General features: G+C 39.2%; 1 protein-coding gene across 1 annotated transcript in view; it reads left to right on the top strand.

Moving 5' to 3' along the window:
- The first annotated feature begins 5152 nt into the window (after positions 1-5152).
- TRPM3 (transient receptor potential cation channel subfamily M member 3) overlaps positions 5153-23554 on the top strand; it is a 732143-nt gene continuing 713741 nt past the window's right edge. The window contains 2 exon segments of the mRNA XM_069087002.1: positions 5153-5578; positions 5581-5717. Coding sequence (XP_068943103.1) covers positions 5542-5578; positions 5581-5717 — 174 coding nt within the window. The 5' untranslated portion in view covers positions 5153-5541.

The following is a 23554-nucleotide window of genomic DNA, read 5'->3' as shown; positions in this document are numbered from 1 at the left end:
TGATGTCCATATAAGCTTCATAACAGCCTGGTCTCTTCCCCTGCTCCTAAGTGTCCAGGGATGTGAATAAAATAAAGCATTTCGGCCTGAGCAGTGAAATTGGATGGCCTTCCCCTTATATAAGTTCTCTAATTTGGCTATTTCTTCTTTAATTTTTGTCTCAAGCTGTCATTGAAAATTTTTATTGAGTGTAGTACATATAAAGTTCATGACATCTTTAAAAGTGACCAAATGTTGGGTATTCCCATCCCTGCATAAGTGACCTCTAAGAGAGGGAGTCTTTATATGCTGGGGAATTCATAAAGGGATTATAAAACTTAACAGGACTAAAATGCCATCAAATTTATAATATATCTGACATTATAATAGTATGATGCTTAATGTAAAGTTAAACAAAGTTTTCTTTTAAAAAACTAAACCAAATTTGCAATTCTATGAGCAAAAGTTGGCCCTAAGATTTAGCCCTTGTCAGTTAAAAAAAAATCAGTGGGTTTATGGAGGTGACATTAAATATCTTGCATCTTGAAATGGTCCCGCGTAATCATTGGTGAAGAGTTGAAAGTGTGTTAATGATGCAGCATGTTCATGAAAGTTTTACTCTTTATTGTCACAATCTACCATGAGAAAGATGTGGGCAAATAGAGCCAATGATTGCTGACCCTGTAGTAATGCAGTTATTGATTTCTAACTAAGAACTCAAGAGAAATGGTCCGGCTCTGTTGACCTTTGGATGTATTACTTGACTAATGCTAGAAGTGGGACAAACTGTGAGTTCAGGTTCAGAATAAAGCAATCGACGTGGAATTGAGGGAGAGGAGTAGGAAACGGAAGACAACATGGACTGTATTCCATTAGGTACATGTAGAATGGTAAAATATTCCATCAAATGCTGAACTGCCTAAAATATCTAACGTGTGCTGTCTGCTTTGTGGGATGGGGAGTCAAGAACACAGAGCAGGTAGACAGATGAAGTGTGAAAGCAAGCTGCTTCTAAACAGATCAAAGTGTTCTGAGAAAAGTGATGATACAACCCATAAATCAGAGGAGAAGTAGATTTGGGACTCAGATGCAGAAGAATTAAGTCTTGTTGGGAGTGGTTATACTTACAGATAAACACATATCCATCCATTCATACATACATACATATGCACACAGAGGGTGATGAAGAAATTACAAGGAACTTTGTGTTAACAGGTTTCAATTTTCTTCCATTTATTCTTGGTGACTAAGGTCCCCAAACCCTACATACTTTGTACAAAGTATCATAAATGAAGAACTTCAAGTGACTACACAGATACAGAGACCAAGGTTTTCCTAATTTTAGATTATAAACTAATTCTAATTCCCATCTACAACAAAATTCTAAAATATTAAGCCAGAAAATCACATGTAATCACAAAGTAAAACAAGTCAAATCAACAAGCATTTGCTAAGTACCTGCTACATGCCAGAACTAGATTCTGAAGGGTTTTTTTTTCTTTTTTTTAACTATACCTAACTCATTTTGATTGAAGTAAAGAAGCACAAGGGGCGGCTAGGTGGCACAGTGTATAGAGCACCAGCCCTGGAGTCAGGAGGACCTGAGTTCAAATCCGGCCTCAAACACTTAACACTTACTTGCTATGTGACCTTGGGCAAGTCACTTAACCCCAATTTCCCTGCCTTCCCCCCTCCAAAAAGAAAAAAAATAATAAAAAGAACCACAATTAGCATGACTTTAAATAGCATTTATGCAAAATAGAGAATTACTATAAAATACCTACCAAAGGGAGCAGTTGCTGCTGAACATCCTGCTTATAAGGGGCGGTCACAAGAATTGGCTGAGCATTATTATTGAGATTACGGTGTATTGAGAGGAAAGAAATCATCCACAAATTGTGTCACTGGGTAAATCCCTAGTGCTTCAGTCAGTCTCTTATCGAATTCTTCACTACTTTGTGCCTTCTATACATATAGAAAGTGAGGAAACATCTGCATAATGAATGTCCAGATGTCTCTGAATTTGGAATTCACGTTAGCATAAATTGGGAAGATTTATGTAGGATTTCTTTGTAACTATTGCATGCAACAAACACTTTTATTTCTGTAATAGGCTTTTGCATGCTATCTGCCACCTGGCCTCAATGTAATTTCCTTGCTGATTTCTGTGGCTTCCCTGCTGTAGCCCCTTTTATAGTTAAGGGGCATCCCAAAGCATTTCCAAAGCAGGGTATTTGAGATTATGGACCTGATGGGCCTGTCATCACTCAATGAAAGAAGAATGTTTTCAAAAGAAAGCATATGTAACTTCAGTGTGGCAACATCGAGGCCAAACTTGTGTCTTTGGGTATTCTTAAAATGTACCTTCCTCTAATAATATTGCACAGTGATTCTCTCAGGGTTTAGCACAGTGCTTAGCCCAGGATAGGTGCTTAAGAAATCTTTATTGAATAATTGGCTATTGTCACTGTACCCTACAAATAAATCTTTTTATTTCTCTCACAATGCCTAGCTGTTTTATTTAACCCCTCAAAAAATTCAGTTTTAAAAAGAGGTGTGGGACAAGATTATAGAAACTGTTTCCTAGTGGGCTGTAACTTTTTTAGGGGAACATTAGGATCATAATAAATTCTAAGTGCCTTATTTCAGAGGCTGCCAGAGAATGGATAGGACATCTGCTTGTCTGTAGATAGGAGAAGGTTAAAGAAAAACAATTCATGTAAGAATCAAGGATTCATGTAAGTAGGAACATTTTAACAATCAGAGCCTGCCTGGAGGTCCAGAATTGTAGACCATCCAGTCTACTCTCTGCCTCCTATAAGTCTTCACAGCTCCCAGAGAGAATCATTAACAGGGGTGATTATTTCTCTCAAATCCTCATTTTTTACTTTTCTTGAGTAGATATAAACTACTCCAGCTCCACCCCTGGTAGCTTAGTTTCTGGACTACTGACTGCCTTCTGAGTCTCTATTCCCAAGTCCCTAGTAGCAGAACTGATATTGGGTGGCTCCCATGCTTTGCTGATGTCTACAATTCTGCCCTCTATCAAAGAATGGCATCCTTCTTCCCCTTGTTCTTGCCACTGGACTATATGGAATGACCACTGGAACTACCACTCACTTTACCCAACTGTGTTAAACGTACCTCAAACTCAATCATTAGGCCAGAGTAACTCCTTTATTTTGAAAATATTTTGTATGGATCTCAGACCAAAGTTCTTTTAAAGCTATAGGGAAACTCCTTTTTTACTTTGCCTCCCATCTTCAACCCCATACAAGGTTATGGTAAATCAGTACCATTTGTATTCTCTTGTGATGGTACCTTCTATGGGATTTCTGGGCCAATGTATTTCCCCCTCACACTGGCAGTCTTCTTAGAGTTAAGACAAAAGAATACCCTCATTTTCTTCCCAGTTTTCCTTCTTTCCTTTATCTTCCTCTGGGGCATTTGGGATGGGTAATTCAAATTACCTCCCAGTGCTTCATGAAAGAGTCCTAAAAGGGGGAGCCAGCTGCTCCTGTTGAAGGCACTGTTCCAAGGGAGGGTATTTCTAATCCTGGCTACACCAGAGTTGAAAAACACTGTTGTATTCTGCATAACATGATCTATATAATCATAATGATCTTTATGAAACCTTGGCGATTCTTTTATAAGCTTTTTTTTTTCAGTTTATGATCACTCATAGGAAGTTTTAGATTTAATGAGTTTCACTTGATTTCATTCCCATCTTATATTTTGTGATAGTTGTTATGCAGATTGCAGAGCTCTGGGGTGCATATAATGGTCTGAGCTAGACTGTTAGTGATCTTTCACCTGAATCTGGACTTTTGAACTCTTAGCATATACCATAAGCAATATGTCAGTTCTTTTCCATGTATTGGGTTCTTTCAAATATTGGCTGAATATATTCGAGTACAACAAATAAAGTTCATTAACAGAAGCCGATAAGATACATTTGTCTCATAGTGCTAAATTCTGAAGTGGACTGGATTTTCAAATTAGTTGCAGCAAACACCCTGGAGTTGCCCCATCCTGATAACCCTAGGTTCCTGTCACAGGACTTTAGTATGTGTAAAACACTCCTATAATGAGTTCTCTAGGACTCTGGCACTTCTGGAAATAAACCTCACATGGAATCTGGAATGGACATGCCTTATAACATATGCATGATAGCATAACTTCAGTATAGTGTTATATTTGCTAATTCCCTTCCCTAAAGCATAGATAGTAATCATGGAATAATCAATTAAAGTTTTCTTCCAGATAATTAGGAATAGAGAAGGCTTATAATGGGGAGGGACATAAAGCAGAAAAAGCAAAAATGAAAGAGCTCTTGGGGTATAAAATTCTCCTGATTATTCCCTTTGAGACAGTGCCCCCAAATAAAAAGGAAACATGATCAGCATGGAAGTCCTGGAGAACCATGAGTGGTGGAAGCTTAAAATGCATCTTACTACTATCAGCCTTGTGGCTATCTAACTTCCTTATTGTGGAAAGAAACTGATTTCAGCTTTTAGACCAAAAAACCTCTTTTATTATCCTCCCATAACTGGAGGCTTAGTTACTACATACTCTTGACTTCTCAAGCAATGAAACCTTCATTAGAAAAGCAGGATGAGGTAGAAAGTGTTGGGAGCAAAGCTTAAGTGAAACTCCATTCTTTGTTGCCCACCTCCTACAAGAAATCCTAAGGGTTAAAGTTTTGAAAAAGAATGGTGATCTCCAATAGCATTCTAGAGAGTAAGATTAGGTGGCTGTAGTGTAAATACCATTTTTTTTCATTGCTAACCTTAAGGAGAATATAAATACACTTGTAGTTTTTATAAAAAGAGTAAGTCGGGTTCCTAAGTGAGTTCATCTACCAGAAAATAAATAAAAATAAATCATTGTCAGAGCAAAGGGGGCTGATGGTTGCAACGAAAAATCCTGAGACGTGCCAGGGCAGTAGACTTAATTTTATTTTAGCATGGCTTTCAATTTATGGTGTCAGCTAAATGAGAGGGAGAGAATTTATCGGGTCTTATCAGCGAGATCCATCCCTTCTGGATGGGTGTGTTAGCCCCTCCCCCTGTGCGGGTTTATAGCTCCTCACTGATGCATTGTGAAAGAAAGTGGAAGTCCCCCCCAGCTCTGGCTTTTATTTATGCTCTCTTTCAGAGGCTTCCTTCTCCCCTGCCAAACCAGGAGAGCCAAGCAAATGGCTCATCTTCCCCCAGCATGTCTGACCTGCCTTTCTTCTGAAGAGACGGGAGGAGAGACAGTGCAAGCGCAAGCCGGTGGGCTGCCTTTACTGCAGGCTTTTCTGTGCAGGCTGTCCCTCTCCTTTAAAACCGTGCATCCCTCCCCTCCTTGGCGGCAGCAGCAGCAGCAGCAGCAGCAGCAGCAGCAGGCTGGCTGCTTCCATTCAGCCCCATTTGGTATGCATGAGCACCACAGCTCCAAGCCAGGAGATTGCTTTCTTAAGGAGGATCGGGGGCTGAGGCAGAGCCCCTTCACTAGTCTTCCAAGTTCCAGAAAGCCCCTGCCTTGACAGGACTGCAGGTGTGCCGAGATGACCCTGGCATGTCCGAATTGTGGGGCACCCTGGGTCTTCTAGGCATTTGCAGGTGGACAGCTCCTTTTTTTCCTGGTGGAATTGGGAAAGAGTCATGAATCAAACTGATGCTCATCGCCCACTAAACTGGACCATTAGGAAGCTGTGCCATGCCGCTTTTCTCCCATCTGTCAGGCTTCTTAAGGTATTGTAACGTACTGACTTGACCTGGTCTTTTCCTCCTTTTCGAGGTTTTTCACTTTGGACGGTAGTGGTCCTTGGAAATATTCAACTTGCCTCAGGCGCAGACACACCTTTCAGAACATGAATGCATGCTGATCTGCTTTTACAACTCCTTGCTTTGGAGGGCTCCCTCAGTGCCGCCTCTGGAGCTCTGAGCGACCCTTGATAATGACAATGTGGTCACTGAGAGTAGACTGAATTGACTTTTTTTTTTCCTGTTAGCTCTTATAAAATGGAATTAGATGAACTTCTTTAGGAGGGGGAAAGGACTGATATGGGAATGAATTTTTTTACTACGTTGTGAGAGGTTACTTAAGTGTGTGTCCCAGGTATATTTCCCCTTGCCTTCGTCCTAGTTGCTTTTAAATTGAACCTAGGTGAGAGAACAAAGGAGTCTACTGATCTCTTTAAAACGGTAGGTAGTTCTCGATCAGTCCCATTTACAGGCTAACACTGAGTAAGTCTTACCAGATATTGATGCTTCTGGCACCCTCATTTTGAGCCAAGTGTTGACAATTTTGATCTCCTAAGTCAAATCAAGTTACTTCTTGCAATAACAAAGTAGTGTGAAACTACTGTAAAACAGATATGGTGAATGGTCCATGAGCATGAATTGGTCTCCTTATTTGCATTACATAAAAGAATATTGCAGCATCTGAATTAGTGCTAATACACAGCATTCCAAGATTTAGCTCTTTTTGAGGGTATATAGTATCTTAGAGAAAATCATCCACCACTTCAGAATAACCCATTTCAAATCATCTGATTCACATAGGGGGAAATTAAAATAAGAGGTGTATAAAATTGACCCTCCCTCCCCTGAGAATGAGTATCTGTGTTGTTTATTTTAAAATAATGTAGTTGTTTCAGCATTTCTTACCCATTTTAAATCTAAAAAGACCCCTGTCCAAAATCTATTAATTTATATTTGCATTATTAAGTATAACATTTTTATGCAGTTTTACCTAGCCACATAATCACAAATGTAACATGGACATTCATGGTTTGTGAAGTTAATCCTAAACCAGTTTTCTGTCCAAAATATTTTCCCCTGAGTATATATTCAGATTGAGTTAAATTTGATCTCGTCTATTGGTGGCGACATGAAATAGCATTCATTCTTCAACCCATTATCTTGATTTCTCACATTCTTATACTATACTAACTAGTATTTCCCATATAGTTTGACAAAAGGCATGCACTGGAATTGCATGCCATTTTCCAAGGACCAGCATACAAACTGTCATGGAAGGTGCTCCCTTGCCAAGAGCTTTATTTGGCAGGACGAAAGGATCCTTGGAGACAACTGCTTTTATTGCCCAGGAGTGTGTGTGGTAGGGAATGAGAATGAGGCCAGGAAGAAGGGAGGGGGTGGAAAGTGTCCATTTCTCACCATAATAATGAGCACATACACTAAATCAAGCCAAGTTAAAGGACTCTGATTTGGAAGGAAAAAAAATTGCAAGATGAAATTAATAGCAAACATACTTGGGATTGGTTAAATTCATCCTACTGATATCACCTCCACCAAAAAAGGATCTTTGTGTAGGAAGATTTTTCAGTGTTACCAATAGTAAAATTAATGACATTGTTTTTGGGGTCTAAGCCAATCTCCCTATGCATTCCCATTCATTCTTTCCAGCTTTAAGGCTAGATGACACTTGCTGGTTAAGTGTATAGACTGATCATTTGTGATTTCTGTTTTGTGATTCCCAAACCAATAGAGGTCACTTTAGTGCAAGTTAACTTTCTTGAGATGGATACATTGTTTCAAAATGATTTATAGTTTGGAATCTAAAGATTGGGCTTCAAGTCTTGTTCTTAATACTTTTACTAGCTAGGTAAATATGAATATACCCCTCACCCTCTCTCTGTCTCATTTTCTGCATCTATAAAATGGAGATAACACACATACAACATATCCCATAGTTTTGTTATAAAGTGTCTTTTAAAATGTAAAGAATGAGTGATACGAGTGATTATCAATACTTGGGTAGTCAAGTGGCATGATTATTGTGGATAGTCCCCCTAATGATACAGATTGCGTCTCACCCTTGGGGACTCTTGTCCATATCTTCCCAAAAGTTCACCACAGAGATTCAGTTAGCATCCTGGGGGCCTACTATATGAATGTTATACTTGAACTATCTTTCACTTTAATCCTATGTCTAATGTATCTTCTTTTTTGATTGTACGTTTCCCTGATGATATCCATTATTATAATTCTGTCACAGTTAAATATTTGTTATTGCCATTATCCTTCATATTATATGTGGATGACTTGTTATTGACCTAATGGGAACTAATTTCTTAAATACTTAGTTTGGTAAGTTGAGTCAGAGGTCAGTGTTTCTATGACTCATCTGCTTGTATGATTTCAAAATCCATTTATTTGGGACATTTCTTTTAAAACAAGCAAAATTAAGTCGTATAGAATGAGTCATTTTAGTTAAAACTTAAAACTACACATTTGACTTTGAAATAAAAAAAATGAAAATGATGCATAAAACATAAATTATAAACCATTTACCATCTGCTGATCAATCAAAAATAGGATTCATATTGTAATTTAAAAAAATAAAATATTTATTAAGCACTTTCTATGTGCCAGGAACAGAAGATTCAAGGAAATTATCCCTAATTGTAAGCTGCTTATATTCTCCTGCAGGAAACTAGATACACAGATAAATATATATACACATATACACACACATACACGAAACTTATATGTATGTGTGTATATATTATATAATTATATATAACAAAGATGTTATGTGCATATATATATATAATTTTGGAGTTTGAACATATGTATATACACACATACAATATACATATATGCCTCTACACATCTATATACCTATATACATGTGATATACATTTATATATACATATATGCAGAATAAGACATTAAATACAACGTGGTTCTAGAATAGCACTAGAATCTGAGGGGATATGGAAAGACTTCATGAAAAATAATAATAGCTAGTATTACTATAGTGCTTTGCCAAGCAATTTACATATAGTGTCTCATTTTATCTTCTCAACAATGCTGTGAAATAGGTACTAATATTACTCCTGTTTTACAGATGAGGAAACTGAGAATTAAAGAGGAAAAATAATTTGTCCAGGGTTAAACAATTAATAAAATGCCTGAGGTAGAATTCTAATCCAGATCTTGCTATCTCCAGGTGAAGGGATCTATTCAATATGCCATGCTACTTCTCAAATAAATTGCAGTAATATCTCATTTCCTTTGATGACCACTTCCAATCTTTTCCACCCTTCTGCTTCTCTGAGATTTTGTCAAGATTTTCATGGTTGGGGTGAGGGGTCAAGGGGAGGAGTGAGAGAATACCACATACTACTTATAAAGCAAGCCTCAAAATCAGGAACACCTGAGTCAAAGTTCCATTCTGCTCTTGGGCAAGTCATTTGACCTCTTACTTTTCAAGGCAACTCTTTAAGACTATAAGTTGAAGAGGTGCCTATCTGCCTTGATAAAGGAATTTTGCTCAAAATCACTGTGTGTATTTATTTAAACTATTGAAACTTAAAAATGTACCAAAACTTTTGAGATAGCCTGTATAAGAATGTATTTATATAATTGATAACGATTGAAATTAGAATAAAGGATTGTATTGGATGAATCTTCTGTTGTTTATGATTGACCAACCAGTTAAAATTTAAGATGTTCTGCATTGCTGAATGTTTGAGCAAAAGATAAGTAGCTAACAGAGAGAAGGGGATGAAAATCTCCACTGAAATCTTATTGCAATGTGTCATCATGATGTGGCCATGACCCTGGGTTCCCTAGGTAGGTGCCAGTGGAGCGTAAGAAGGTCTGGCATCTCATACAAAGTTGAAAAAGCTTTGAGTAAGGACTCAGCAACAGGCTGTCATCCAAGGATCAGTCTAGCAAAGTTCCGAATGGCTCAGCCCCAAAGTCAACCATTTGCTTAGAACTGTCAGAGCTTTCCTCTGTCTATACTCCTTGGAGAACCTAAGTTCACCTCCACCCCATGATGAAGAATCAGAGAGGGACATTGGCTTTGTTCACCAGCTATTCTGTTCATTGGATCTATTAACTATCTGGGCATGTAGGACTTTGTGGAAAATGACTAAATGAACTTGAACAATTCAATGATTCACCAGGTAATATTTGTTCACTTTTCTGGTACTGCTGTGTCCCAAAGTATATTTTTCAGGTACCTGGTTTGCCAGTAGATACAAAGCAGGACATGATGCTGTGATTTGATTTAATTTAACTAACTCATTCACAGATACTGAAAGGCCAGATTCCATCTAATTTCTGCTGCTTTTCTTCCAGACATGTCTGTCTTTTCTGAGTTTAAGAATACTGTTATGTTAAAAAAAATAGCTTTATCATTTATTTTCTTAGTTTCTCATCCTCTAATAGAGAAAAGTGATGCTGCTGAAAAATGGAAATACTTCATTTGAAGAATAATTTAAACCCATTTACTTTGGGGCTATACTTAAAACTTCATTCTGGCACTTGAAATTTTTGGTTTTGCATTTTGTATCTTTTTGGGGGGCATGACATCCATCTCAAATTTTGAATTTGATTATGTTTGGAAATAACATTTAAATGTGAATCCCTGGAAATGCACATACTGTTGGCAAAAGGGTAGAGGCTGTTTTGGGATGAACAGTTTTTAAAATAGAACCTTGCTGATTTTTTTTCTTTTCTGTTTGCCTTTTACATCTGTTTCATGAGTTGGGAGATTTATTTTTACTATTAATGCTAAACAATAGTTTATTTTGATAAGAAACTATTCTTAGTATTTATCATATTAATGTCATTCATCTCTGATATTCTAGAATTGATAATATGTGCAAGGTTATTGTTGTTCAACCAAGAAGATTTAATATATTTATTATAAGAGAGAAAAAGTCACTGCTCTCATAGAGCTTACATTCTATTGGGGAAGCCAGCATGTACATGAATCTGCGTATATAAAATAAGTATTTAAAATCAACACATACTCTTTTTGCACAGGAGTTAGTCAAGTAATTATTAAGCCAGCTCTTACTGTGCTAAATGCTGAGTTTATAAAGAAAGGTAAAAGATAGTTTCTACTTTCAAGAAACTCAAAGTCTGATGGGGAAACAACATGAAAACTATGTGCAAACAAGACATATACAGAATAAATTGCAGTGTTTTGCATAAGGAACAGGAAGGACACCAGTGTTACTGGATTTCAGAGTACTTGGAAGTGAGGTGTAATAATATTGGAAATATAGGAAGGGGCCAGGTTGTGAAAGATGTTGACTGCCAAATGGATGTTTTTCCATCCTAGAGGACATAGAGATTCAGTAGAGATTATTGTGGGAAGAGAAACAGGAGTAACATGGCTAATCCATGTTTTAGGAAGATCCGTTTGACTGATTGGAGCTGAGTGGAGGATGAACTTGAGTGGGGAGAAATTTGAGGTAGGGAGACCAACTAGTAAACTATACTAGTACAGGTATGAAGTAATAAGGACCTGGACCTCAAATAGTGACAGTAACAAAGAACAGAAAGAGATGTTATGAAGGCCAAATTGACAGGACTTGTTACCATTCTGAATAGGGGTGGGAACTGAAAATGAAGAAATGAAGATGACACATAGGTTGTAAGCATGGGTCTATGGGAGATGGCGGTGCCTTTGACGGCGATAGGGAGAGTCAGAAGAGGATAGGATTTGCGGGAAAAGATAAGGCAATAGCAATTGAAGGAATCAAGAAATGCCTCATTTAGGAGGTGAGATCTGCACTGAGCTTTGAAATAAAATCAAGGAGGAAATGCTTTCCAAGCATGGGGCCCAGCCCGTAGAAGGGCATAGAGATGGGAGATGCAATGTGGGGTGTGCAAAGTCTTGAGAGAAGGATAGTTTGGTCAGACCATAAGATGCATGAAACGGAGTACGTATAGTAAGTTTGGGAAGGTAAGTTGAACAGCAGATTCTAGGACCAGGTCTGTTGGTAATTTAACTCTAAAAGTTCTCTTAATCAGGCTTTACTTCAACTTCTTCATTTGCAAAGTATATGTAAAACACTATGTTACAATGGAAAGAGTATTTCTGCCCCTGGAGAGTCAGAGGACCTGGGTTCAAATATTACTCAGATACTTAGTAAAGGCTTGGCTGGCCTTAGGCAGTTCTATTATTCTTATAGGTTCTCAATTAGCTGATCATTTTTTCCCCTTAATGAACCAGGAAACTCAGATTACTGGAAATTTCCTACAGCACCTTCTATATTCTGTTGTGAAAGAGACAAATGACAAGGAAATTAGCTGATAGTAGAATTTTCAAAGAAAAAGTAATGTTTGCAACATATCATAGTAAACAAATAATTTACTGCAGCATTCAATACCTTCTGCATCAATAGTAGAACATGTTTATGTTTTCTTCAGAGTAACTTAGTATGGTGTGATAGAAAGAATATTAACTAGATGTCAGAAGACCAGATTTGTAGATTCAGCTCCACTGAGTACCCCGTGACACTTTAAACTCTCTAAGCCTGTTTCCTCTTCTTTAAAATGAAAGGTTTATTCTCAAAATTAGGGTTTGTTCTCAGCATAAAATAAGATGAAGCATATGAAAGCATTTGTGAAATTATAAAACACTGCGTAATACATCATTACTTTTATTATCATAACTACTATCTTGATATATGATGATGATATATACTCATGATATATGTTCCTCAAGAACCATCCAAATCATAAAAGGAAGTTTAGATTATCTTTGGAATACCTTGTGTTAAATGTATTTGTAAATTATTCCAATTATTTGAAAACTACTTATCCTTTGGGGAACAAGAGACCCTTCCAGATCCAAAAATGATTCTAGGATACTTTCTAATAACCTTGCTGGATGAACAGGAATTTGCAGTTTCATGAAGATACTTAGTAAAAATCTTGTGTTTTTGATGACATGATGGGAAGAAGTGATAGTTTGCCCCAAGCCCAATACTACTAATCTCCTTGAAGTTGAAAAATCTTGTGTTTTTTTTTAAGTAGACTTTTATTGATCTTTTTTCTCATCACTTAAACTTACCCCATATCCCTTCCAGAGAGTTATCCCTTATAATAGAGTGTTTTTTAAAAATAAAAGAAAAAGAAAAAGGAGGAAAAAACTCAGCAAAACTACAATCCATCAGCAAAGTCTAATGTTATATTTATCATTCTCTATGTTTATACCCACTTTCCCCAGAATACCACAAAAGAATTTGGGGCACTATCTTTTTATATGTATTCTTTGGAGCCAAGCGTGTTCTTTGTGCAACATTGATTTCTTTTTTTGTTTTGTGGTGGCTAGCCATTGTATATATTGTTTTCCTTACTCTGTTACTTGAATTTGCATCAATTCACATTACTCATTTCATGTTTCTCTGTATTCATCATGTTCAACATTTCTCCCAGCAGTTATATTCCATTACATTCAGTTTGTTAAGTCATTCCCAAACTGATGGGCATATACTTTGTTTTCAAGTCTTTGCTACTCAAGTGTTTCTGTAAGCATTTTTGCGTATCATCATCAGTCCTTTTTTTTGTCAATGACTTTCATGGTGTATATCTCTAGCAGGGGGATCTTTAGGTCAAAGGGGGGAATTTTTGACATTTAAATACAAAAGTAGGTGGCAATGGTGGACAAATTGTCTTTCTATCTCTTGTCTCTGTCCCTGACACTCTGTGTGTATGTGTGTGTATCAATGTAAATAACATAACCAGGGTACGAACAGCATCCAAACAAAAACCTTGCCAGTATTAAAGTCCACATCCTTAGATATCCATTAGCAAATATGTTATGAAAACAACATGGTAATAATTGTAAAAAGGGAAGGTAGCAAGGGTTAACAAGTGACATGAAGTTGAGATCCTAATCTAGCCAGGTAATTTTGTCTTCATAGGTATAACTGAGGCTTGATCCACTTTAAAGTGATACATAAATGCTGGTCATTACAGATTATCAAGTTTAAGTCCTGGAAAGGAGTACTACATAGTATCTTTGAAATGTATGACTCAGCTCAGGATTCTGCATTCTCTAATGTCTGACAGGTGGCTTTTTTTTTTTTTTAAGCAATCGGGGTTAAGTAACTTGCTCAAGGTTACACGGCCAGTTATGTCTGGGTGTGGTGCTGAGTATCTGAGCCCGGATTTGATCCAGACCATCCTGACACTGGAGCCGGTGCTCTTACTTGCTGAGCCACCCCAGACAGGTGGCTTTTTGAGAAAGTGATGCAAGTAACTTTATGGAAATTGAGTCATTTTGGTAATATCACTTGTGTTAGAATGAATGAAAGCTTCTTTCTGGCTTTCTGGGGATTAATGGGAAGGTGACCAGAATCTTGAAATCTTGGTTTGCTGGATTCTTGGAATACCTCCTTCGGGAGAAAAGATCTGCCTTATGGGTAAAGGATGTAGCATTCTTTTGCTACATTCTCAAATTTGTTTACCTTTTCCCCATCTCTTAGCATCAACTCAGCATTCTCCAGATAGCTTTTAAACTAGTTAGATTTCATTCTTTTTTCCATTATATATTTTCTAAAAATGGAAAAGATGTTTAAATATAACAGAAATCCTTAAATTTTTTTTTCAGGCAGAAAAGTATTCTGCTAGCTATTGACTCCTATATTGGTCGGTTTAGAGGAGAAATTTCAGGCTTGGCATCATTAAGCCAAAGGGTCAAATAAAGTGTTAACAAATTAATTAATTTTGTAATGGACTTAGAAAAACTTATAACACTATACATATGTGTTATTATTCCTGTGAATAATAAAGATTCATATACAGATTAAGCTATATTCATGATGAGATCATGAGAAGTTCTTTTTAGATAAGTTATGATAGACCTTATTCTGGAGAGCTAAAATGCAAATTCTTTTATTTGCTCTTTTTCCTTTTTTATTCATTTATATGATTTTCCATCCATATGTTGAACAGATTGGTATATTTTCTTTTTCTTTACTTCTTTAAATTTTATTTTTTGTTCTAAATCTAAATACCGAAAATGAGCATTTTTCATGTACCCAGCAGAATGCACAAAAAAGGATTGCCCCTGGAACTATAAATCTCCATTTCATACTGCTCGCATTTTTTAAATAGTATGTAAAAAATCCATATTTCTTTCAAAACTGTCCAGCTTGACTATACTTCCTTCCAGACTTCTTCAGAACATTTTTAATGGCCCTCTTTTTTTTGTCTCATTCTTCTAACCTTTCCCTCCCCACACTCCTCCAGTTAAAAACAAGGTAGGAGGAAAGAAGAAAAATAAACAAACATTTATTAAGTGCCTACTATGTGCCAGAAATTGTGCTTACCACTTGGCAAATATTATCTCATTTGGGGCTTATAGTAACTGGTAGGTTACTTTTATTATTCTCATTTGGCAGTTGAGGAAACTGAGTCAAACAGGTTAAATAATTTACCCAGGGTCACACAGCTAGTGTCAGGCTGGATAATGGCAATTGTGGTTTACCAATTCTTATGGGACCCTGGGACATAAAATGTCCTTGCCAAGAGACTTAAACTTATTTGGAAGAACTAGGTATATTCATAATCTTTTTTACTATCTTGAGATTCAGTTTTATCCTAGCCATATTAGTTTTACCTTTTTTTAACCTGAAAATAACTATCTTTGAGAATATATATATATATATATATATATATATATGTAAAGTAAGAGATAAGCTCTGATTTCTGTCTATAATCTATAACTATTATACTATACACTATAAAAAGCAGGACTTTCCCCCTTTTTTGCTCTGAATATAACTAAAGGCCCTCTTGGACATTTACAAAGAATTTAGTTGTATATAATAGTAATAACCATTATGATCTATAAAATACTGCACTTTTTTCATGTCCCTTGGATCTCAAAGTAATTTTTAAAAATTACTTAGGGGCATCTAGTTGGTGCAGTAAAAAGAGCACTGGCTCTGGAGTCAGGAGGACCTGAGTTCAAATATGGCCTCAGACACTTAACACACAAAAAAACTAGCCGTGTGACCTTGGGCAAGTCATTTAACCCCAATTGCCCTACCTTCCCCCCTCAAAAAAGAAAAATCTGATTAAAAAAATTTTAAATTTTTCAAAACTGATTTGAATGTCTTTTTATTTTTTAAAGATTATTCCCCTTTTTTAATCTCTAGAAATTTTTTTTTTCCAGAGTTCAGCTCTTTCTAGACTTCAGGATGTCCATTCCAGTCTTTAGTACTCATTCTGGATTACATCATTCTTCTTTGTTTCTTTTTTATGTATCCCTTTAAAATCTTCTCATCTTAGCTATTTTGAGGTACATTTGTCCTTTATGCCTCTTTTTCTTCTTTTGAACCTTTCCCTTTTCTCTAAGCTACCACCCTAGCTTAGACTCTAATTACCTTTTACCTTGGACTGTGTTGTATTAGCTTCCTAATTGGAATCATGAATACAACACTGGACTTGGAATCAAGAATACTTGAGTTCAAATTCTGCTTTAAATATTTACTACCTTAATGACCCCAGACAAGTCCCTTAACCTCTCTGAAGATGCATTTTTTTCGTCTGTAAAAAAAAACAAAACAAAACACCTATCCCACAGAGTTGTTATGAGAAGCAAATGAAATAACATATGTAAAATGCTTTATAAACCTTAAAGAGCTATAGGAATGCTAACTAGTAATTAATTAGTAACCCCACTCTAAGTTTCTCCACTCTCCAATTGCTTCCCCCATACAGATACCAAAGTGATTTTCTGACACAAGTCACACCGTTACAGATTCAATAAACTGCAGTGACTCCTGCAAATATAAAGTCGAATGTTTGGTGCTTAAGACCCTTCTTAACCCAAATGTATTCTACATTTCTGGGTGTTTTCCTGATGGTCCTGGCTTCTTCTTCCTCCCTGATCACTTATTTTGCATATGTATGATTTGAGAGCTAGGCTAATTGGTCCTCAAGGGTAGAGCTTGGGGTTTTATTTTGTTTTGTTTTGGTTTTTTTCATCCTCAGGCAATGGCATAGTTTATGCCACATTCTAGATGATTAATAAATTCTAGATTGATTGACTCTTTTCCAGGTAATTATTCTCCTCTGTATTACTTGGCATTTCTTCCACCATTGTTAGGAAAATCTCTGAGTGTTTTCGGTAAGCTTCTTGAAAGCAGGGATTACTTAGCTTTGTTTTTGCATCTCTGGTGCTTATCACAGTGCCTATAGCTTAATAAAAAATTAATAAATATTTTAAATTGAATTAAATAAAAAAGTGATATCCAAATATTAAATGCTATTGACTCAAGGTGATAATATGGAACATTTCAAAACTTCTCTTTCATTTTTCTAAAAAAATATTAAGATTTTTTTTTTTAAAGATCTTTCCAGACTTCTGAAAAAAAAAAACTGCTAGAAGGGTAGCTTATAAATAATGACAAAAAGGAGAGAAAAGATCTCTCTTTAGGTAAACTTATTGAGAGCAATAGAATTTTAACAAAGATTATCTCTGATTTACATAAGATTGCTTTCTCACCAACTGAAATCAGTAGTGTTAGGACCCATCCAAGAGGCTTACCCTCTTCCTTTGGAAGAGAAGCACTTGCTCAACTTGTTTTCATTTAGATTCTCAATACAGATCTGTGATCAGTCAGTCAGTTAATTTGCATTTATGAAGCACTTGCTTTGTGCCAGACTTTGTGTTAAGTTCTGGGGATACAAAAAGGAGATCACAATCTATTGATGATCACAATCTACTTGGACACATGTTCAAGTCTCATGGGAGGATTTATTCCTTTAGGGAAGAGATCCAGGAGGAATGGGATGAAGGGTTAGTCAAGACTCAACATTTTCCTTGGTCATGATTCCTATAAATGTTACCTATAAAATGAAGGTTGCTATAAATGCCAAAGAGTGGGTGAGCGGGTGGGTGGGGGTACTATGTCAATTTGTATATCTCTTTCACTATTGAAATGGCTTCAATACACATTAATGATAAATTAAAGTGTTTCCGGTAGACTTGAGCCTAAATTTCAGATTACAGTATTAGTATTAATATTTTTACATCACTAATAAGATTTAATCAATATTTGAGGTATTGGTTCATTTGATTGATTAAGGAATTTTGAGATAAATTTGAGAGAAACTTGAGTTTCATGAGACAAGGTTTCAAGTAATTAATTGAACAGATTTTTTTGTACCTGAAAAAAGTAAGGCTAATCAACTGGTTATTCTAGGAAGAAGTAGTGATTTTGTAGTGCCAGATGTCTGCTTCCAAAATATTTACTCAAAGAGAAAATGAGGAGTAAAAATTACACTTCATTCATTGATTATTTTAGAGTAAAGATGCGTTCTAATTTAGTGGAAGCTCTTTGATAGATTTCTACTTACTAATTGGTGGGCTTATTTATATGATGAAATGTATTTAGGGACAAGGTAAAAGGCTTGCCAATACCACTCTTGTTCTGTCCTTTGAAAGGGATGGCACTTGTTTTGCTTTGTTTATTTTGGCAAATGTCTAGAGATATGGTCAGCCAAGTAAGATAAGAATTTGTAAACCCACACCTTCGTGATCTTAGCCTGGCATTTCTGTTTTAAACAGCAAAGGTGCCTTTGAACCTTTGTTTCACAATCACTTGGTTATAGTCCAATGGGAACTTCAGTTTATCAGATTCTTCCTGGAAAATAGTCTTGAATGTAAGTAAATATCATGTGAAAAGGTCACAATCATAGATGGTTTTCACCTGTTTTACCCTGTATTAGGGAAGATCAGATAATGTATGTGGTGCTAGTTGATAATTGCTTATCTGAGTAATCTATATGATTATTTAGCTGCTCGATGTAAGAAAATGTTACTGAGAACGAGCTGTCAGGGAGGCTTCCATCAGAAATTTGTGCTCTCTAGTATTATATCAAGGAAGGGCAAAATATGATAGTTTCAACATGATAGCATGACAGTTTAATCTATGAAGGTATAGAATGCTTTCTGCAAGCCAAATGAGGGGAAACATTAAAAACTTTCCCCTTGACACCAAACCATTTGGGTGATATGGGAAATGCTTTCCCTAAGAAACAGAGAGGTAAGTTACCAAATGCAACTGATATAGGGCATTAAGGAGTGAGACAGAAGATCCCCGAGATTAAAATTGGAAGAGGATTTTATTACCGAAGGACTTTGGTCACATACCCAGATCAGACAGTGAGTTGGCATGAACAATATGCCAGTTTTTAAAGACATTATAATAGTCAGGTTATGTAAGCTGAAACTACAATCAGTGATTGGTCAATGTATATTTGAATTTTCCCTCGCCTGCAAAGTTTGTTTATTTTTTTTTTATTCTAGGCTGAGGGACAGGGAACCCAGAATGGGTAGAGATGGGGAACACCTGGTAGGGGGTGGGGGGACAGGGGACTGTGGAAGAATGGAGGAAGGATTTGACCCTAGGCTGAAACTCCCACCCATGGATCAATTAGGGGAGGGAAGGGTGGAGTTGCGATGAAATTCCTGCTCACAGATCAATTAGGGAAGGTGGAGTTGTGCTAAAATGCTTGCTTACAGATCAGTTAGGGAAAGGGAAGGGTAGAGTTGTGCTCAACATTCCCTAGTTTTCTTTGTAGGTATGTCAAACCTTTGACATGGCTGGGGCCACATCATCCAGGTTACCCAATTCTGTTCCTAAAGGATGGTAACGGGGGTCCCTGACAATTAACATTTTAACGGAGTTTACACAGGACTTGACAAATTGTAGAAAGTGATTAATGAGACAGGGTCCCACAATCAGGGCTATGGTCAGGAGGAGGAGAGGACCAGCCAAGGCTGATACCAATGTAGTGAGCCAGGGGGATGTCCGGAACAGGGACTGATACCAATTATCAGACTTTTCCAACTCCCTCTGTCTATTAGCAATATTAGCAATGAATTTGGAGTACCAAATTCAGACTCTCCCGCACCCCTCCAGAGTTGTTTGCATAGAAGCAACAAGCCTCACCAAGGACTGCACAGGCCACCCTGTTTAAGAAAAAGAAGGTCAAGGCCTCTGCGGTTCTGGAGAACCAGCTCTGCCAGAGAGTCCACCTGTCTTTCCAGGGCTGAGATGGACTGCTCTATGTGGGAGAAGTCGATATTTACCTGTGTACTTAAGGCCTGATAGTTGGCCTCCCCCTTAATCAAGGCTGCCATCCTGGGCACTCCAGAACCCACAAGGCCCAAGCCCACTGAGATGGGAATGAGGAGTGGTACTGCCCACCTTTGGTGGTGGCTCAGTTGCCCTTCTGGGGAAAAGTAATGCCAACCTTGTTCACGTGGGAGAAGGGTGACCCTGGGATTTGTGGCCACTAGGATACACAGGGGGCCTCACTCAGTGTGTTGTTATTTTCTGAGGAACACTGTAGCAGAGAGGCACTGGGTAAGGCCATTGTGGCATTCCCACCAGGCTCCTAGAGGGGCGGGGAAGTAGTCTGAGCTAGAGGCCCGAATCTCGTGGGTTTGTCCACAAATTGAGCTATACTGAGAGCTAGACAAAGGAGTGCTGGATGATATGAGGCAGATACCTGTTCCCTATACATCCCCAAGGGTGTCCCTTGGGTGGTCCCACTCACAATTCTCTGGGTTGGAAGTAGGGGTGACTGAAGCATTTAGTGCCACCCCTACATAGTAAGGAGGCTGGGGTTCAACACAGGTCCAGCAATCTTTTCCCAACATGTGGTTAGAGCTGTTAAGTGTTTTATGAACAGCCGACAGGAGGGTAAATAAGGGGACCTGATAATTGTGAGATTCCTGAATCTTTGAAGATGGGGGGGGGGGCGTATGACCTGACCGGGGCCCACATGGTGACAGCTGGTATCGTGATTTGGACATTGGGGTTCCCTATTGGGGCAGAGATATCCAAGTCCCTTATGGGACCAATGGGGTGACTATCGGTAGGGGCACAGGAGGCTTCTTGGTTACAGTCAGTAAGTCTTTCCCACCTGCCCCTCCTCGGAGGGACCATATTCCCCCAGGCAGGTCTATGATTCCCAGGACCAGAGAGATCAGAGAATCCCCAGGAGGGGTCAGAGGAGTTTTGAATGGTGAGATTGAGCATGGGTTGCCAGGGGTCAGACCCGATTGTATGGATTTGGAACAATGGGTCCAATCCCCCATTACCACCTGCCCAATAGCACAGGGAGGCACCGGGGCTAGAAGAGGGGAGGTGGTAAGCTGTGACACAAGCGCAGGCGCACGGGCATCCTGTGTCTGAACAGAGAAGGTAGCCTGCATCTGCTGGTGGGCCCCCAAATAGTCCAGTTGGGGGGGGGGAAGGGAGTTGAGGGGGAGCCGTATGTGTTCTGACTTCTGGAGAGTCCAGGATTGTTCATTTCCTGTGGCTACCACCCAGGTATAGCTTGGTCTGGGGGCATGGGGATTGTAGGGGACCGTGCAAGGAGGTAAAAGGAGGATCAGGAAGAGGGTCTTAGCTTTAGGGGGTCCTCGTGGACTTCTGCTTTCCATTCTGAGGTGACAGCAGGCTTCACTCTGGTATAATGGAGCCAGGTGGGCATAGAGTCCACTTTGACAGCAGTAGGTGTAGTGAGGATCACGACATGTGGCCCCTTCCACCTCGGCTCCAGACCTGTAGTGGTGAATTTCTTTACCAGCACAGAATCTCCAGGTTGAAACGGGTGCGCTGAGGCTGAGCTTGGGGTGAGGAGAGTGGCACAGACTGAGGGAGGAGTATTTTCTGAGTCACCTGCAGACCCTGTAGGAACTTGATGAGGGAAGAGTGATTTCAGGTTTAGGTCTTCCCCATTAGAGGAAGAATGGGTGGTGATCTTCCAAACATAATTTCAAATGGGGTCAGTCCTAATTTATTGGGAGTGCATCTGCTTCTGAGCAGGGCCAGTGGTCGAAGGGTGACCCAGGATTCCTGGGTTTCCAGGACAAGCTTGGTGAGAAACTCCTTCAGAGTCCTGTTTGCGCTTTCCACCTGCCCAGAGTTCTGAGGCCGATATGCACAGGGTAATTTACAAATGCTGGTCCATTACCTGACCCAGTTCTCATGGGGAGGCCAAACCGAGGGACAATTTCCTTAAGAAGTTTTTTTGCTACTATTCGGGCTGTTTCATTTTTCACAGGGAATGAGATGCCTGTAGCCGAGAACATGTGGTTTTATCTCAGTGAAATCGACTTCCCAGTGTTCCCCTGGCTGTAATCCTCTTACTCTGACCCCCACTGGTCCTATATTTTTTGTTTTGCCTTTACCCGTGCAAGTCTTACAGCGACTCACAATACTAGACAGGTACAGGTGCTCATTTAGATGGGGAATATAGTACCTTTCTTCTCTAGGAGCCCGAGTTTTCTTTCCTCCAGGTGAAAAACCTTATCCACTCCCTCCCCAGAGCCTCAGGAACTAGGAGATGATCTCCTGGGAAGAGCCACCAACCTGACTCCTCTTTTTTCCCTTTTTATTTATGGGCAAAAGGAATCATCCTTTTTTAGAATCGGAGGGGAAAAGTGGGTACGGTGGGCGTTTCCATAAGGGAACAGACAGTTGGGGAAAAAGGAGGAGCCAGCGGCTTGGCGGGCGGCCAGAGTTGCCGCCCACCTCTGGGGTGTCACCAGCTTGATGGGCTGGACAATGAATGGTGGAAACATGGGAGGGGAGCCAGACAGAGTCAAGAAGAGATAGGATTACAGCCCAGCTTTTTATGGTCCAAGTCAGGAGACCGAGTTCACATGAGCTGCAGCAAAGGCAGCCCGGCCATCAGTGTAGATGTTAGTTGACTTTCCCTCCAAGAGGCGGAGGGCCGAGGTCAGAGTGACCAGCTTGGAGCATTGGGCAGAGGACCTAGGAGGAAGGGCGATGACCATAGGACGGAGAGAAATGGGGAGGACTCTACCGCTGCACCAGTCCTGCGTATCCCTGCGTACATGAAACTGCTGCCATCAATGAAGAGGATTAGGTCAGGGTTCTGCAGGGGTGTGTCAGTGAGATCGGGTCTCGAAGCCTGGACCTGATCAATGACCTTAAGGCAACCGTGGGAGGGTAGGGGGGCGGATGGATTAGGTTCAGGGTCAGAGAGCAAAGTGGCAGGGTTAAGAACAGAGGTTTTTTAAAAAGTCAGACGAGGCAGATCTAGGAGGAGAGCCTGGTATTGGGTTAGCTGGGAGGTAGAGAGCCAGCGGGTAGGATCGCCCTGGAGGAGAATCTCCACAGAATGAGGGGCAGAGATGGAAAGAGACTGACCCAAGGAAAGCTTATCAGCTTCCTTAAGGAGGAGGGCCATTGCAGGGACTGGCCGGAGGCAAGGGGGCCGACCTGCAGCCACTGAACCTAGACGTTTGGAAAGATAGGCAACAGGGAGGTGCCAGGGGCCCAGGGATTGGGAGAGGACTCCTTTAGCTACCCCGTTAGATTCAGCAACAAAAAGATGGAAAGGCTTGGTAATATCAGGTAGGGCTAAGGCAGGCACTGAGGCCAAGGTGGCCTTAAGGGTGTCAAAAGCCTTTTGCTCTGGTCCGGACAGTGGCATAATAAAGAGGTTTCACAATTTCTGCAAAACCCAAAATCCAGAGCTGGCAGTAACCTACTGTACCCAAAAATTCTCGAACCTTGTTTTTTAGTCTTTGGGGTTCGTAAGTCTAGAATGGTTTGGATTTGGGAGGGGGAAAGGGATCTTGTTCCCTGAGAGAATGTAACCAAGAGAGGTGACCTGAGATAAACAGATTTGAGCTTTCTTAGAAGAAATTTGGTAACCCAAAGACTGCAAGAGAGAAAGAAGGTCGGAGGTGGCAGATAAACAAGCCCTTTCAGTAGGTGCTGAAAGGAGGAGGTCATCAATATACTAGA

Source organism: Petaurus breviceps, unplaced genomic scaffold, assembly GCF_028583685.1.
Source record: "Petaurus breviceps papuanus isolate PSGF00001 unplaced genomic scaffold, PetGlider_PUasm1.0 118, whole genome shotgun sequence".
NCBI lineage: Eukaryota > Metazoa > Chordata > Mammalia > Diprotodontia > Petauridae > Petaurus > Petaurus breviceps.
The sequence above is the reverse complement of the archived record's forward strand: the minus strand, read 5'-3'. Positions and strand labels throughout refer to the sequence as shown.